We start from the raw sequence: 16,579 nt of genomic DNA, 5'->3' as shown, positions 1-16,579 counted from the left end.
ATAGGTACTGAAAAACCTTTTTTGGGAGTATTTATCATTAAAGTTTAAAGTTTAAAGGTTTAAAGTAGGCAAAATGTTTTGAAAGAAACAATTAACAATCTGAACATGAAATTTTCAACCCTTGAAAGATGAAAGATAACGATATACACTACGAATAAAGGCTGATAGTTTTGAAAGAAACTGTTTGGGGCTGCGTCGGCGGGAGTTCACTCCGACGAAGGGCTAACGCTCGAAACGTCAGCTTTTGTAATCGTTACGGTGGCCAATTTACCATTTCAACTTTGTTGATATATCCAAATTATATTGATATACAATACGACTGACTTATCCCTTTCAATCTCGTATCTCGTTAGTAATTCTCCTTGCTGTCTTACTTTAATTTTGTTATGATGTTAGTTCGGAGAATTTGGTATCGGATTCATTAATAATCCAATCGTTGATACTTTTCTTTATTTTCATCTACTGCCTGCCTAGTATTACACTGACATTGACAAAGTAACAAAACTGTCAAAAAATTTATGTCTCAATTCATTCCGGATGGGAATGTGAGTGTTGAGGAAAATCCAGCTTTAATTTACACCTACATTTATAAATCGTTATGTCTACGCCTACCGTACACCCACGACTTTTTTTTGTAGAACAAAGTTTATGACTTCGTGCTTATAAATTTACCTGGGGCGCAGTATGACGGTTTGGGCATCCTGCAATCTTTAGCGATGCAGTTCTTCTTATCCGAAGCCAGATAGTAACCATTGTTGCATGAACAGCCACCATTGCTGCACTTGTGTTGGCAACCATTGTTTGGCGTTCCACACTGAGTAGTATTCTGCAAAAAGCGAAGACGACATTATAAATGATTAGTTACTCACCATGTGGTTGTCTGAACGAACCTAAGGAAAAGACTGGCGATGAATGATGGGTATAATTGAAAATTAAAGAGGTTGAGCTTGGCAGCGGAGAGAAAGAACAATAATAGCAAAAGGCCCTTCTTCGATTTGGGTCCATTATTTTCTCTCAATGAAATAAAATCGTATAAACATTCCAAAAAAGAAAGACCGTAAAACCGGAGGGTTCGCGAAAATCGCACGAACCCACTAAGAGGTACCTACTACTGCATCACTACGGTTAGAAGAGACTGAGCAAGCTTTAATTTTTCTGCTAAATTGATGCAGTTGTTCGGGTTTATGTGATGTCAGTATGGAGCAAGAGTATTTGACACCAGTCAAACTATCCCTCACAGAAGGGTGAGAGACAAGCGTTTTTTTTTTTTTTTTCTCGAGAAAACGTACCTGTAGAACTGGGCAATCTCGGCCTTGACACCTTTTAGAAATCTTTACAGTCCTCGTCCTTTGTTTCGATCCAACAGCACACTTTTCACTGCAGGCTCCCCACGAGCCCCAAGAGTTCACCTAAAACAGTAGTACACGCCTAAATGAATTATGTGAAATTCCACAAAGACAATGTGAGAAGTTGTACGGAAGGAATGTCCTTTTACAGAATATGTCAGTCCCGCATACAGCCTGTAAAGCGGATGCCAAGCTTACTATCTGGTAACTTGAAGGAAATACATTGCGTCTTTGTGGATTTTGAGACCGCCATTGTTTTTTTTATTTTTCTTGTAGAGTGGGCCGGGAGAGAGGTAGTAGGGAGAGAGGAAGAAATATGTACTGAAGAGTTCCGGCGAACTACCGTTCTCTAATGACTACGTAACGTATGTTCATTAATGAAATACTTCCTTCCTTGCAGAACAAGTGATTGTCCATACCATGAACATATATATTCTGCAATAATTTTTATTCAAATCTAAGATTTCTAAACGACAATACATCCTTACAAAACATAGCCATGGTAGGGTAACTTACCACACAGTCTCTGTTGTCTCGGAAGTCAGTGCAACGTTTACTTTCTGATCTCGCTCCGCATGCTTTCCCGCGGCATAACGCTGTCGTGACGACAGTGCGTGTTCGAGTGGAAGTACCGCTTCCACAGCCATTACTACAGGGTGACCAGGCTGTCCAACTGGACATCACGCAGTCACGGTTGTTGTAGTGCGAGCAAGATGTTGTGTCTTTCAGTGCTGGGCAAGATTTACCACCACAAGAAGGCTGAGTATTTATTTTTCGTGTTCTGGTCCTTGAACCTTAAAAAAAAAAAGAAATAACAGGCTGATGGAAAATCTTAACCGTTTACCCTTTTTACGCTAATGTTATAATCTCTCTAATGAAGCAATGATATTGTATTTTGACTTTTTTTGTGTGTTTTTAATAAAATGCACGCAAGTAAGAAGATTCTCTTCAAGGTGATGCCCTTGGGTAACAAACGTTTCAAGTCCTAAAAATTTTAGAAAAGATATTTACGAGAAAGTTGGAGTAAAAGCAATTGCAGAAAAGAAACCTGTAAAATTCAAGCTTAAACAGGACTGAAAGACGTGCCTCCCAGATCCTCGTTTAGCACTTCTCCCAACTGAGCCACGAAGCCACTGGACAAAAAAACCATCTTAAATTTGCTTTGATCCCAGCATAATGCTCAGTCAAAACTTAAATTATTTCAGTGTTCTTTACTTTCATTGCTGCGAAGACAGTTTGTTTACTTTGCATATCATCTGCAAGTCATAATATTGTTCTTTATTTCATTTCAAGTGCTTAATTAAGTTATCTGATGTAAACGTGTGTCACCTACCTATTCCGCATGTTGTTGAGCAAGCACTCCATCGAGTCCACTGGGACACCGCACAATCAACAGGGCAACAACTATGCGTGCACGAACGTGTTTGCCTGGTTGACGGACACGCCGCGCTGCAGTAAGGCTGTCTCGCCACAGTACGTGTCTGGTACTGAGAACCTCTCCCGCATTTTCCATTAAGTGCGACACAAGGTCTCCATGAACTCCAAGGGTTCATCTGATGATACAGTGAGTGTAAAAAGGAGTTTTGATCATATCAAAATTTCTGATGAAACAAATAATTACAAATTTCTGAGAGATTAAATCTTAGACTGAAAAGGGCCAAAAAGACGTTAACAAACAAAACAGAAAGAAACCAAATATAACAAAAGAATTGAGAAACTGCACGCAAACAAAACCAAAAAGTACAAACAAACAACAACAACAACAATAACAAAAATAAGACTACCTTGCAAGAGATAGGAACAGGTGTGCATCGGCTCTGTTCGCTTAAGGGTGGGCAGGATTTTCCACTACAGCTCGGATATCTAGAAACTCTACGAGATCTTGTCTTTGTACCACTGTTAACAGAACACCTCCCCGGCGGAGCTGTACACTTCCCCCAACTAGACCAGTTAGTGACCTAATGATTTTAAAAAAGCATATAAAGCTCTGCTTTCATGTCCAAATTGAGCACTGTGGGGTGAGTCATTGCCGCTAGCATTGTGCATAGCTCACTAGGCCTTTTAAGTTAGAGCACTCTGGCATGGCTTAGACGATACCACAAATGTGGGATCGTTCGGGGCAACCATATGGGTTCTCCCCCATCCTAGCATCAGCACTGCACCGATGAGGCCCAGAAGGCCGAAACGGTACTGTCTGCAGTTAGATATAGCTCTTTGGCATACAAAGCCAAATGAGGCCCAGAAGGCCGAAACGGTACTGTCTGCTATTTATATATATACAAATAGCAAGCTTCTCAGCAAATTTGTTTGCGTTGTTCAGTCTTTCATTAATAAATGCTTGAAACTACCGGCAACAAAGTAACGATGACTGAAATGAAGTTTACAAATGCATATGTACACCTTGTATTATTTGCTGCTTACTTCGTAACTCTCAGAATTGAATCCAAATTTGAGAAAAATCACTTTAAAAGGAGATGCCTTTTTTGTTCTTTTTTTCATCACCAGTATTAGAGACCTTAAACACGAAAGCGCGCTATATAAGGAAGTCTTCCCTAGGAAGACCTAGGCTCATTTGTCACTCACCGTTGACGTGTGCGGGTCAAATTCAAATGCTGGTAGACGAACAAAAAGAGCTAATGAGATATCTATTGTTTACTTCCACCAGCATGGTGGCATGAGGTAACGTGCGAACCACCTACTTCGATCTCAAATTTACCGCCACAAATAAAGACAGTTTCCATTGGAGAAAGGAAATACAAATCTCAAAATTCTTGTATTGTGATGTAGACATAGAACAATTTTGAGGAATGCGCCCGCTGTTCACTGCGTTGGAGTAGCTGTAGCTCAAGCTGACTTGACTCTAAGAGTTCTACATCACACGACGGTTGATTGACAAATGGTCAAGTGGGACCTAAGGCTCCTTTTATAGCGCACCTTCGTGTTTAAGCAGTCAGGACGGCAACGCCAAGGAAGACTTCGATTAAAAAATGAATTTCTACTCTTAGTTAGAATTTCAAAAATGGCTGCATGAGCTTACTGTCTCATACGGGCGCCAGAGCTCAACTTTAGCATGATGTATAAAAGTAGCGTTGCGTTCCAAATGGAAATTAAAATAATTTGCCGTCGCGGTTTCGGTTCGCAGACGACGCAAATTTTGGCGATTTCACGTTGTTGTTTTGCATAGGACGGCTAAGAAATGTACAAAGTTTCAAAATGCACGTGCTGACCTATTGTTCTGTAAATTAGATCTCTTGTTTTTCCACGTCCTCGTTGCCGTCGCTGTCGTGGATGCTTAAGGTCCCTAGTGTTTACTCTTGAGACAAGCGAATCGGTACGCTATAGAGAATACTTTGGACACTAACCGTACAATCTCTTGGGCAGCATGGTCCTTGGCAAGACTTAGACTCTCGGAGAGACGGGCATGCAGTACCTGAGCAGGTAGGCTGCGTTGTGATTGAACGAGTTCGAATCCTCTTGCCGGACTGTCCACACCCAGCATCACAACTTCCCCAGCTTGACCAACCACTAACTGCGCAATTCACCGGACAGCATCTGTGTCAAAGCAAAAGGCGAGCTTAAAATGCTTTTTTTAAATGAAATTCGCTCACACCCACTTAGTAATGCAAACTTTTCAAATCTCGGAAATTTCCCAAACGATCGTTTACTTACCGTCTCAGATTTTTCCCATCGAAAAAAAAATTATCGAAAAAAAAAAATCGGCCTTAACTTGTTGTCTTAGATTTAACGTTAATGACTTAGGCTTGTCAAGATCCAAGGCGGATTTGCGCCGATGTATTTTCACTTACTGCTTAGTTAAACCTTAAGCGACAATGATACCTCATAATTAGACCCATCTCCGGTATGAAGTTCAAGCACATAAAAACTCGTAATTATTAATTATATTCAGATAATCCCATTCTTCAAGGCTCGACGTAAGTATTTTTGAGTTGAGCTGATACTCTCCTCCCAGAAATTTGATCTCTGTTGGCAGGTCCGCTTTCAATATTGAAAGATAAAATCTTTAGGCATGCAAAAATCCAACTCTTTCTCATTCTACAGGGCAGTAATGAAGCATCTACCGTGTCCAGTTACAAGAAAGTATCACAATCGGATCTCTCTCGCGAGAAAACTCGAAACCAGCCCATAGTTATGCTCTACGAAGATCTCGACTTGCGTTGCGCAACGCATAACCTCACGTAAATGTATTATGCAATCGAGCAAGCGCCAGTGCCAGGTTCCGTAGGTCAACAGAGAGGTCGTTGTAACGTTTTCTTTTAAGATTTAAGGCTCAAAGTACGTAAACTAGTTTCTTTCCCTCTTTGCACGTATAGAAGTGTGTGGTAAACAGCATAGTTAGAGAAAATTAGAATTTATACCATAGAACGCAGAGAACGGAAGGTAATTTGTCAATGTCCCCTGCAGGTCAAGAAGATATCTAGTAGAGTACAGATCTTTAAAATACCTCAATTTAACTATTTCCATCAGATATATCGAAGATCTACAGCGAAAAAAGAGGTTAAACACCAAATTTCTTACTAGGTAATGGCTAATGCAAGGACAACAAAAAAAAAAAAAAAAAAAAAAAAAAAATTGGGTACAGCGCCAGATGTGACATTAACACATGTCTGTCTTTTGTCTTCACTAAGATAGGGTAATGAGATCATGTCAGGGCACGTAAGGCACGGAAACATAAAGGAATAAATGTTACAGTTCTGACACAATAATAGATTTCCATGTGGATAGCTAGTGTGCCACGAGCGCCGTTAAATCTCCCATTTTACTGAGTGGCAGAATTACATTTTAAGCCATGCTTCAACAAAAGCATACTCTACTTCGAATTAATCATTAACAATGTATCATACGATCTTAATCACACGTAGCAGATTCAAGTTATCAATGAAATTGGTTTAAATCGAGGTAGAATTTTTTTAAATTCTCCTCGAAAGTCAACAAAAAATGTCAAAGAAAAATAAACACAAGCTGCGGTCCACGGTAAGAAACATTAGAACTGAAGTACACAATACTACAACACAGGCTAGAAGTTTATATTCCAAAAACACAAGGCGCGCAATTTGTGATAGAAGTACACAGCCTACGAAAAAGGTTAACATTTGTAACGATTTCTGAATAACTCACATTCCAGTATTGCAACTTATGGTTTGACTTCTCTGACTGGGGCAAGACGTCCCCCTGCAGCTTGGATATTGAGTTATACGCAGAGTACGTGATTTAGTCGACATGCCGCAACCTTTGCAAGGACCCCATGAGTTCCAACTCCAGGCACAGTTGACGCGGCAACATTGTGTGTTGCAGTATCTGGTCTCTCTCAGATTGTAGTTGCATGAACCACCGCAAAGAGCAGGCACAGAGATCCCCCTTGTGCGAGCTTGTGTTCCTTTGCCGCATGACCTCGTACAGGTGCTCCATCCTCCCCAGTTACCAGGCGTACAATTACGATAGCATCGACGTCTCCGTCTGCGACGCCAAGAATCCACAGTGGAGAGGAAGCAAGTCGCAAAAGCCAGCGCTACAAAACTCGTTACGACCTTCATAGCCGCATAGTTTGATTCAGTGAGTGGTAAGAGGGCTAATCACTGGAGTGGCGTAGTAGTGCTTGAAATACGATCTTTCAATTTGAAGTGAGACGTTTGATGACAATTAACGTTGGCGTAAAATATCAGGTGGTTTTATCGTTTGACCGTAGGCAAAAGTTAACCCAATGGCCGTCGAAGTGCTTCCCTTTTCCAATTAACATCACGAATACTGTGTTTTGCTGACTTAAAACTTATGTTGTTTACTGCGAAGTGTTGTTTTATCAGAATATAGACCAGTAAGGGCACGAACGACGTTATTTTCTGATTGAGATTTTATTTAGAGACCACTTTGTTTATTTACGCAACACACGTTAGAAAAACCACTAGTTTGGCTCCGCGCAACAACTTTGAGATGAAACTCAAACAAATGTTGTCAAGCACGCGATACAATGACAGCTAAGTCTGAAAATCTGCAATAAACTGTGTCAAATTTCCGTTTTGGCGCTAAAAATGCTATGATGCGTCATAAGGTATATTCTAATTCTATGATTGATATGCATTTGGAAAACGGAAAAGCTGACTAGCAGCAAGAGAGCATTGGTTTGTAAAACTTAAGAAAGATGAAACTCACATGTATTGTCAGTCGTATCGTGAATTTGCGATCATTTCGAATACCTGCCTTTGATTTACCTTTCATTTTTTGTTTTTTACGCTTTCGTACCTTTGTATCTTTTATTTTCATTTATGAGACAAGAAATACAAGTGATAGAAACCGACGTTTCGGTGCATCTTGCGCCAATACCAAGGTTACATAAATAATGATAAAATGTGGTTTGTGAAAAGGTTAAGTTGAAGCGAATTTGCATAAAAGAGTGCCAAGCTAATTACATGAATACTTTACTAGCACGAAGAGAATCCGACTGTGCATTCAATGCTGGTTTAAGATCTTGAATACACAGCATTTCATTACCAGGGCAGTCAAACTTGTTTACGCATTTCTTAATTACATTGAAGCGTGCTAAGAAATTATTCGGAACAGTAGTGTTATGTTCTTTGGAAAACTACTTGTAAATGACGCCTTTTCACGGTGTCCCTCAACGCGCGTGTGAAGGTGGCCCTTTGTGTACCCCACATAACATACATCGAACAGGTCACGCTTAGATAAATAAACAACGCATTGCTGAGTTACGTTGTTAGGCTGGGGCTCACGCAGGCTTAGATCTTGTTTAAGCTTGCGGCTAGTAAACGCTTACGTAACGAGGTCAAAACTTTGGTTATGAAGACTTCCGCTGGACTTTGTGTCGATTGCATTCGCGTACATACAGTAAGATACAATTATAAGCGATAGAGGATATTATGAATGCTTATATATATGAGGCAAGTGTAGTGCAGCGCTTGTATTTGGTAAGATTGTCCTTATGATTATCATTATGCTTGCACTACCTGCAATTTTATATTTGGACAACCTACTGGTAATCTGGTTTCTTAAGCTTCTTACAACGTGCGTTTCAGTCATGCAATAAAGATCTAAAGTCTTGACGATCTGGATAAAACTCCGGATATAGAAACCCTCTTTAGTCCCTGCGGCCTTTCATCGATTAGTTATGCGGCCCCCTATTAATTGATCTTTTCACAATTTGAAATTCTAGAGACTGTTAGTCACACTTGAAAGAAGAGAGAGGACGAGAGTGGCTTGTGGCAGTTATTTTCAGCACCTCTCGCACTCTTTCCTTTTTTTTCTCCGATGTTACGCACTTTCTTCATTAACTAAATGCTGTTATTTTTTATTCACGAACACCAGAATCTAACAATTCTTTTAAGTATTAAACCTGATGGGAGGACAGCTGCGCTAGAAGAAAGCTTGCCATTATGCACGACCAATGCGTCTACCTAAACGCGTCTATCTGGTGGACACGTTTTACTTTAAGATCAAACTCAGTTGGAAATATTGCAAAGATATCACAGCAGAGTTACGGTAACGAACTGTTTAGCAACACTAACATTATTGAACCAGCCATGCATATATTACAACGGAGCAAAATTCTGGATTTGATTCGCATACAGTGCAATAAAACCGGGTTGACTTTGTCGGGCCTTTTCAGAACAATTTTGATAGCCTAACGTAGACTTCTTAATTTACAAACTTTATAGATTACAAGGCCATTGTTGAGCGTTGCGACGCAGTTAGATACTTGTTTGTGTTAGTATTTGATTATAGCTGGCTCTCTTGGGAATGGTTATCCTTTGTTTGTTTTTTTTGTCTTTGCCTTTTTTTGTCCATCGTTGGTTCGAGCCAAAAAATGTGTATTAAGAAGTTGTTAAGATAGGTGAAGGTATAAATGCTAAAGTAAAGGGGTCCAACTATTGAGGACACAATCTTGCCGTGTGCACCGCCTCCTTCCTCTTGTCCACGACTCAAAAAGACCAATCAAGGTACACAGCAAAACAAAGATAAGAAGAGCGAACCAAAAGAAGTTCCTCATACCTCTAAGTGGCAAGGAGGTACCTTCTTAAGGAATCTTTAATATGAAATCATTAGAAAGTACCAAGCAATTTTAAATCCAATGTAGCATGTTTCCTAATCTTTATGAATACTGCAAGTTCGAGACAAAGGTTCAAGGTACAGCCTATATCTTTCAGTTTTTGTTTTCAGTTGCCTTTTTTTCCGAATGTCTTTTGACCTGTTACAAGATATGACAAACAAAGTCTGATGTAAAACAAAGAAAATTACCTTTGCAGAATGAAGACATTACGCAAACAAGCAGTAGATGATAGAGTTGACGATGGGACCTCTGCCCCCCACACAATAAATCTCTCCTATATTGACAATTGCTCCTGCTTTTAGGCGCTTTATCCACTATTTTCGGAATAAAGTTGGATGCATTTGAAATTTTGAGTGTTGTTACTGAATCACGAAAAAGATGAAACAACTTTCGAAAATGTGTTGGTCATCACCCATTTTAAGTCAGAGGGGTTATGTACGAGTTTCCCCGCTCCAGAAACTGAAAATAATTCGGGACTTAGCTCTCTGATAAGCAGTCGCTTTGCACTTATTTGAGGCGAACGTATCAAGAAGTTGCTCAGGCATATGAAAGGATGTACCAAGTAAGATAAGAATCATGTGCCGGGTTTCTAAGGCTCAACGCGGGATGCTCTAGAGGTAAGAGAAATAATGGACAACTTACATTCCGGTATTACAACTTCGCGTCTGACTTCTAGAACTTGGGCACGCAATACCCCCACAGGAATTGGAACGTACAATACGCATTGTCCTACTTTGTTGTGACATGCCACAACCACTACAAGAACTCCAGGAGTTCCACGTCCACCGGCAGTTAACAGGACAGCACTGCGTATTGCACGAAACAGTTCTGTATCGTTCAGGACTGCTGTAAGACGGACAAGGCGTGCCGCCACAACTCGGCCATCTGTAAACAGACCTCCGTTGAACCATGGATCCACCACCACAAGTCTTTGAGCAGCTTCCACTTGCTGCCCAGCTGTTTAGAAGACAATTCCTTCGCCAGCACCGCCTTCTCCTCCTTCTTCTTCGCCACGACTCAGACTGACCGATTAAGGCACATAACACCAGAAATAGCAGAAAAATGACAAAAAGAAAGTTCCTCATGTTTTTAAGAAGCCGAAAAGTGTCGTAGTTACGAAGAAATCGTAAGAGAAACCTTAGTAAAACGTTTAGAGGGGCACGCACGACGTTGTTTGGTGATTGAGAAATAATTAAGTAGAGGCCACTTTGTTTATTTACGTAACACGCCTCAAACAACCACTACTTTGGCTCCGCGCGACAAGTTTGAGATGAAAGTCAAACAAACGTCGTCCACCACGTGCTATAATATTCTTAGAATGATAACTAAGTCTGAAAATCTGCAATAACTTGTGCGGTCAAATTTCCGTTTCGCGGGTTAAATGTTATGATGCGTATTAAGATCAATACTTATTCTACAATTAATATACCTTTGGAAAACGACAAAATAAAATCACGGCAAGCTGATAAGCAGTTAGAAGAGCACTGGTTTAAAACTTAGGAAAGATGAAACACACATATCGTCTGCCGTATGGTAAATTTGCAATCGTTTCGAATACCTGGCCTTATCTTTCATTCTTTGTTTTTTATGCGTCCGTATCTTTCCATCTTTTACTTTTCATTTAACTTGTAAATTCAAGTTTTAAGGGTTCACGAAGTAAAATATTGCCCCGCTTAAAAAGGCGGTGAATTTGAGGAGTTTTCAAAGTTGTACCTTTGTTTGGAAAGAAACAAGGCAGAACACGTATTCCGGTAACGCAGTATTTATCTCAAGTCGTTCATAACGAAGAAAGATATACTGTTAAAAACCTTTTTTAAAACATTTAAAAACGGTTTTGACAATGTTATGGCACATGATCGGTGTCAATACATATATATATATATGTATGGGAAAAGACCCGGAAACACTGCTCCAACAGACACGTAGGGTTAATAAAGTAATCCAAAAATCGATCGCAAATTGAAGAAACAAAGCGTACATGATTCATGTTCGGACGCAAGTACAATTTCCCTGAGAAAATTTACCGAAGATAGCCCATGAAGGTTCTTGTAACGTGCGTGCATTTAAAGATCTAATGTCATTACGATCTGGAACGAAGTCAAAACTCCGGTTATAAAAACTTCCGCTGAACTTGGTGTCAACTTGTGCACATGTACATTCAGTAAGATCCAATTTTAAGCCATTGAAGACATTCTGAATGGAAAAAAAAAAAAATCTAAGAAGTAAGTGTAATGCGGCGCTTGTATCAGCTAAGATTGTACTTATGACCATCATTATGCTTGCGTTACCTGCAACTTTATATTTGGGCAACCCAGCGGTAATCCTGTTCCTCAAACGCATTTACACAGCTGAGCATTAACCAACGTAAGATTGGCTGCCTGTCATTTTTAAACTTTGTTTATTACCGCAAATGTTACCTAATTCAGACTGTACTAATCCCATCAAATCGAGTTAAAAGTTTTATTTGTAGAAGCGCGTAGTAAGCTACGAGAGATTAGGAAACAGAAGTGTTTTACAAAAGTGTTAGTTTGAGAGTCGATTTTGTTACATAACGCTTTTTTTTTCCGAATCCTGTACAAAACAGTTAAGGTTAAATTGAGACTTTCAACCTAATTTTTTTCCCAGCGATGCCGGTACCAGCCGAGAATTAAAAGTAAACGAAATAGGCGAAAAAAATGTTTTCTTGAAAATATTGCCTAACCATCACAAAAAATAATCACATGAAATAACTAAATTTTAATTCCATTTAAGTGCGAAACCACCATAATTTCTTTCCGAATTTTATTGATAGTTTTGTTAGTATTTCCATTGAAATGTCACCGAAAAGTTTCCTAAGGATCAGACATAGGTGTCTAGTCTGATTGATTATGTATCATAACGGGCGATAAACCCATGCATTGGACTGAGAGCGACTCGTGACTTGAGAACATTTCAAATCATCAACTGCAAATTAGATGCTAACAGCATGAGGAATGTTATACGCTTTGTTTACACGAGAGTATTTCAGTCGAGTGACCTGTGACACTGGCTCTCAATTAACACGACAAGCATGAGCTTGTTTCCAAAGGTTATTTCTCTGTTTTGTTATTGTTTCGCTTACTAAATGACGATGCATAATAGTTGCTTCGCTCATGCAAACGGCTTTTGGTGGGGCGTTCAACGAGATTAAAACGGCTAATTCCGCAGACCACAATAGCCTTATTTCTATCACTACCACTCTTGTAACAGTGGGTTTTCCCTTAGGATATTTTATGACGCATGATAGCGTCATAACTTCAAAAGGACCGGAAATGAATTACGTTCCTAGCCGTGATAATCTCAAAGTGACTTCTAAACATCTTGTTGAGAAAAATAAAGTGTTGCGCAGTGCGTGCTTCTCAAGTCGTCATCGTCGTCGTCGTCGTCGTCGTTGGCTCCCCTTCTGTATAGAAGATAGGTGTCCATTTCACATCATTGACTGATGGTGACTTCTGTAATGGCTGTAAAGGCCAATACGAGCCTTGAATTGTCTATCATAAATCCAAGCAACTTTGTCTAAACTCTGGTTCCAAATCAACGTAGTCACAAAAATAGTATCTAACCAATGGTAACTAAAAATATCAATCAAGCGAACGCTCATGCTTAAAAAGCACTTACTTAGAGATACGAATCTAATTCTTAACTTCCGAGCAATGCGTTGTTAAAGGCAAGTTTAGTTTGTGTGTTAGATTTTATAAGCAATAAGCACAGAATGTAAAAAGGAAAAATAACAATAAAAAAAATTGAAAGTAGACCCTGATGACTTTTCAAGATTCCATTTTTTTCCTTACAAAAAGACCTATTACTCCTCCATCGCCTCGACTGTAGCGAATTTTTCTGTTAGCAAATGCAGGGACTGAGGAATTAGTATGAACGGGTGAAAAGAATAGAAAGACAAGAGCTGATCTCTCAAAAAATGGAAATAAAAGAAAAAAATAGCAACTCACATTCCGGTATTACAGCTTCTCGACTGACTTCTAGATCGCGGGCATGCATTACCACCACAAGTATTTTGCCTTCTAATACTCAATGTTCTGTTTTGTTGAGATACGCCACAACCCAGACATGGACCCCAGGAGTTCCATGTCCACCAGCAGTTGACAGGACAACATTGCGTATAACAGGAAACAGTTCTATATCGTTGAGAACTATAGTAATAAGGACACCTTTTACCGCCACATTTCGGCCAAACTTTGACAGACCGCTGCTGAACTGAGTATCCTATGCCACAGGTCTTTGAACAACTTCTGTATGTCCTCCAATTACCAAGAACACAATCTACTTGTTGAGTACATGGCCTTCTTCGGGTTCCCCGCCGATTCCGGCGAGTTAACCACGACTCAGAAAGACTAATAAGGATGCACAATACCACAGATACAACATAAACGACCTGAGGAGAGTTTCTCATACTTTCAAATAACAATCAAGAGAACAAAGTGATACAATCTGACAATACTTTCAGTCTCACACCAAATCATAGGACGACATACACTGCTATATCCATCCGGTATCTTCACGTATCATATTTTGTTTTCTGAGATATCCTTTTGTGTCCTACGGTATTCACAAAGAGCCCTCAGGCTGCGACATTATATCCTTTTAATTGCCGAGGGAAATTAATGTAAGATACAGATTTCTTTGTTTAGAGCACGCTCAGTACTCACTGCATTGGCATAAAAGTTAAATTTTGTGACACAAAAAGTCATTCGTCCGAGTACACAGTGCGTGGAAACACACAAACATTTATGATTTATGGAAATCAACTATTCTTCGAGTTTCTATCATCCCTATGGGATGGGCAGGCAAGCTTTAAAACTGAATAGTTAAACTAAAATGAAATGAGACCCTAACAAGTAGAAGGGGAAAGGCACAAAAAGGACCCAGCAACCACAAATGCTATGTATCCTTCTCTTTAGCCCTCTAAGTAATAGACTTCGTTGTTCCCGGCTGCGGCCTTTCATCGATAAGCTTAGCTTTCAATCAAATTATCTTTTCACAGTCTTAAATTCTAGAGACTAACAGCCTCACTTGAAAGAAAAGAGAGTATGAGAGTGGCCTCTGGCAGTTATTTTCAATACAATTTGCTCTCTTTCCTTTGTCCTTTTCGACGCATAAAAGTGCTATCTGTAAGAAAACAAGCCAGAAAGTGGGAGTTCTAACGAGGCTACGCAACCTTATACCCTACTCAGCCAAACTTCAACTCTACAAAACGGCCGATAGACGTAAGCTTGAGCGTATTCAAGAACGAGCACTGAGAGCAATTTTCAAATCTAAGATGGACACGTATAGTACTTTACTAAACAGAGCCTCTCTATCAACACTATATGAAAGGAGATTACAAAGCATAGCTACACTCATTTTTAAAGTTAAAAACGGATTAATGCCACTGTATATTACAGAAATATTTCAGTCTACCTATCAAGGCTATGAGCTTAGAAACGCTGATTTTAATATCCCGCAGGTTATATCAGAACGTCCCGTTACGGCAAACACTCACTTCGTTACATCGGACCGTACTTAATCGTGGAGGAGGTTAAGCGTCAGCGATCGGGGGAAAACATCTTTGAACGATTTTAACAAAGCATAAAGAAACGAAAGCTAAACACATGGACACTTGAATAAAGTTTTCTTCTTTTTCTTCTTCTTCTGTTACGCACTTTCTTTGTAACTAAATGCTGTATTCTAAAGAATACTGAGATCTAAAAATTCCTAAAAGTATATTTAACCTGATTGGAGGACAGTGGCGCGGGCACGATAAAGCACGACTTACGCGTGTACCTGAGGATAGACACTTTTTTCTTTAAAGATCACTCTCAGTCGCAAATGTTGCAAAGACATCGCATCAGAGTTACGATGACGAATAGTTTAACAGGACTAATCCTTTCGGAACAACTTTGATAACGTTAAGTGCACTTCTCAATTTACAAATTGCATAGATTGCGAGGCCATTGCTAAGCTTTGCGAGGCAGACCCTTAATTATTTGTGCTAAAATTGGATTATAGCCGGCAAATTTTTAGATTCGATATCCTTTGTTTGTTTTTTGCTTTCGCTTTTGTTTGTCTTTTTTTTTTTTTATTGGAGCAGTGGAATATATAGGTATTAAGTAGTGATTGCAACAGGTGGAAATGTAAATGCTGAAGGTAAGGAACAAGTCATGAATCAGGCTTTTCGGCGCCCGGCGTAAGCTTTTTTTGCCAAGGAAACCAAAACGTCGGAAATAAAGTTTTTAACTTACACTCCAGTATTACAACTCCGCCTCTGACTTCTAGAACTTGGGCACGTAGTGCCTCCACACGAGTTAGATGTTATAATACGCATCGTTCTGGTTTGCTGTGACACTTCACAACCCTGACATGGACCCCAGGAGCTCCAAGTCCACCAGCAGTTAACAGGACAGCATTGCGTATTACAAGAAACAGCCCTATATCGTTGAGAACTGTAATAATAAGGACACTTTTTACAACGACACCTTGCTCAAGTTCGAACAGACCTTCTTTGAACCAGAGCCCTCCACCACAAGTCTTGGAGCAACTACCGAAAGGGGCCCAATTATTGAGGACACAATCTTGCGGCGTGCACCGCCTCCTTCCTCCTCTCCTTCTTCTTATCCACGTCTCAGACAGACCAATCAGGTCACAAAACAAAGATAAGAAGTGCGAAATAAAAGAAGTTCCTCATGCTTCTAAGTGGCTGAGTGTTGTCTTCTAAAGGAATCTTTAAAATGACCTCAAAGGAAGGTACCATGCAAGCAATTTTAGACCTAATGTATTGTGTTTCCCAATCCTTTATGAATGCCGCAACTTCCAAACAAGTTTCTAACCTACGACATATGTCTTATTGCCCGTTGAAAGATGGAATTTTGGCGTAATGACTTGTCTATGCAGATTCTGAAATATTCTTGCACCGGTGCAATTGGTGTATTTTCATTCAACCTCTACAATGAAATTTCATAAACTTAGATGAGATCTAGAGTAAATCCTTGCATCTTTTCACCAAACGTCTCTTGCTTGTGGCCGAACTTGGCGCGCGTATTTGTAGGATTTTCTCTTGAATAAACAAACAAACAAACATCTGTTGCTTTCGTAACGCTTAGACATGCTGCGCTAACTTGAATTGTCAGTTTCTTAAGGTACACGA

General features: G+C 39.7%; 1 protein-coding gene and 1 long non-coding RNA gene across 3 annotated transcripts in view; one reads left to right on the top strand and one right to left on the bottom strand.

Moving 5' to 3' along the window:
* Positions 1 to 10,559, bottom strand: part of LOC148733556 (protocadherin Fat 4-like) — a 42,339-nt gene extending 31,780 nt beyond the window's left edge. The window contains exons 1-7 of one of the 2 annotated variants that reach the window (XM_088757224.1): positions 10,066 to 10,559; positions 4,709 to 4,898; positions 3,131 to 3,304; positions 2,680 to 2,899; positions 1,863 to 2,140; positions 1,290 to 1,409; positions 673 to 826 (exon numbers count right to left, since the gene is read on the bottom strand). In XM_088757224.1, the coding sequence (XP_088613350.1) occupies positions 673 to 826; positions 1,290 to 1,409; positions 1,863 to 2,140; positions 2,680 to 2,899; positions 3,131 to 3,304; positions 4,709 to 4,898; positions 10,066 to 10,508 (1,579 nt within the window). In that variant the 5' untranslated portion in view covers positions 10,509 to 10,559. Of the gene's footprint in view, positions 1 to 672; positions 827 to 1,289; positions 1,410 to 1,862; positions 2,141 to 2,679; positions 2,900 to 3,130; positions 3,305 to 4,708; positions 4,899 to 6,482; positions 7,098 to 10,065 lie in introns of those variants that run through there. The other variant, XM_088757223.1, reaches the window with a different exon arrangement.
* A 1,069-nt stretch (positions 10,560 to 11,628) lies between these two features.
* Positions 11,629 to 15,922, top strand: LOC148733555 (uncharacterized). The gene is made up of 2 exons (XR_016000081.1): positions 11,629 to 12,886; positions 13,489 to 15,922. It is a non-coding gene; the product is annotated as an uncharacterized LOC148733555 (long non-coding RNA).
* The last annotated feature ends 657 nt before the right edge of the window (positions 15,923 to 16,579 follow it).

The sequence above is a fragment of the Stylophora pistillata genome, chromosome 4, assembly GCF_964205215.1.
Source record: "Stylophora pistillata chromosome 4, jaStyPist1.2, whole genome shotgun sequence".
NCBI classification, from domain to species: domain Eukaryota; kingdom Metazoa; phylum Cnidaria; class Anthozoa; order Scleractinia; family Pocilloporidae; genus Stylophora; species Stylophora pistillata.
Note: the sequence above shows the minus strand (reverse complement) of the source record. Positions and strands in the feature narration are given on the sequence as shown.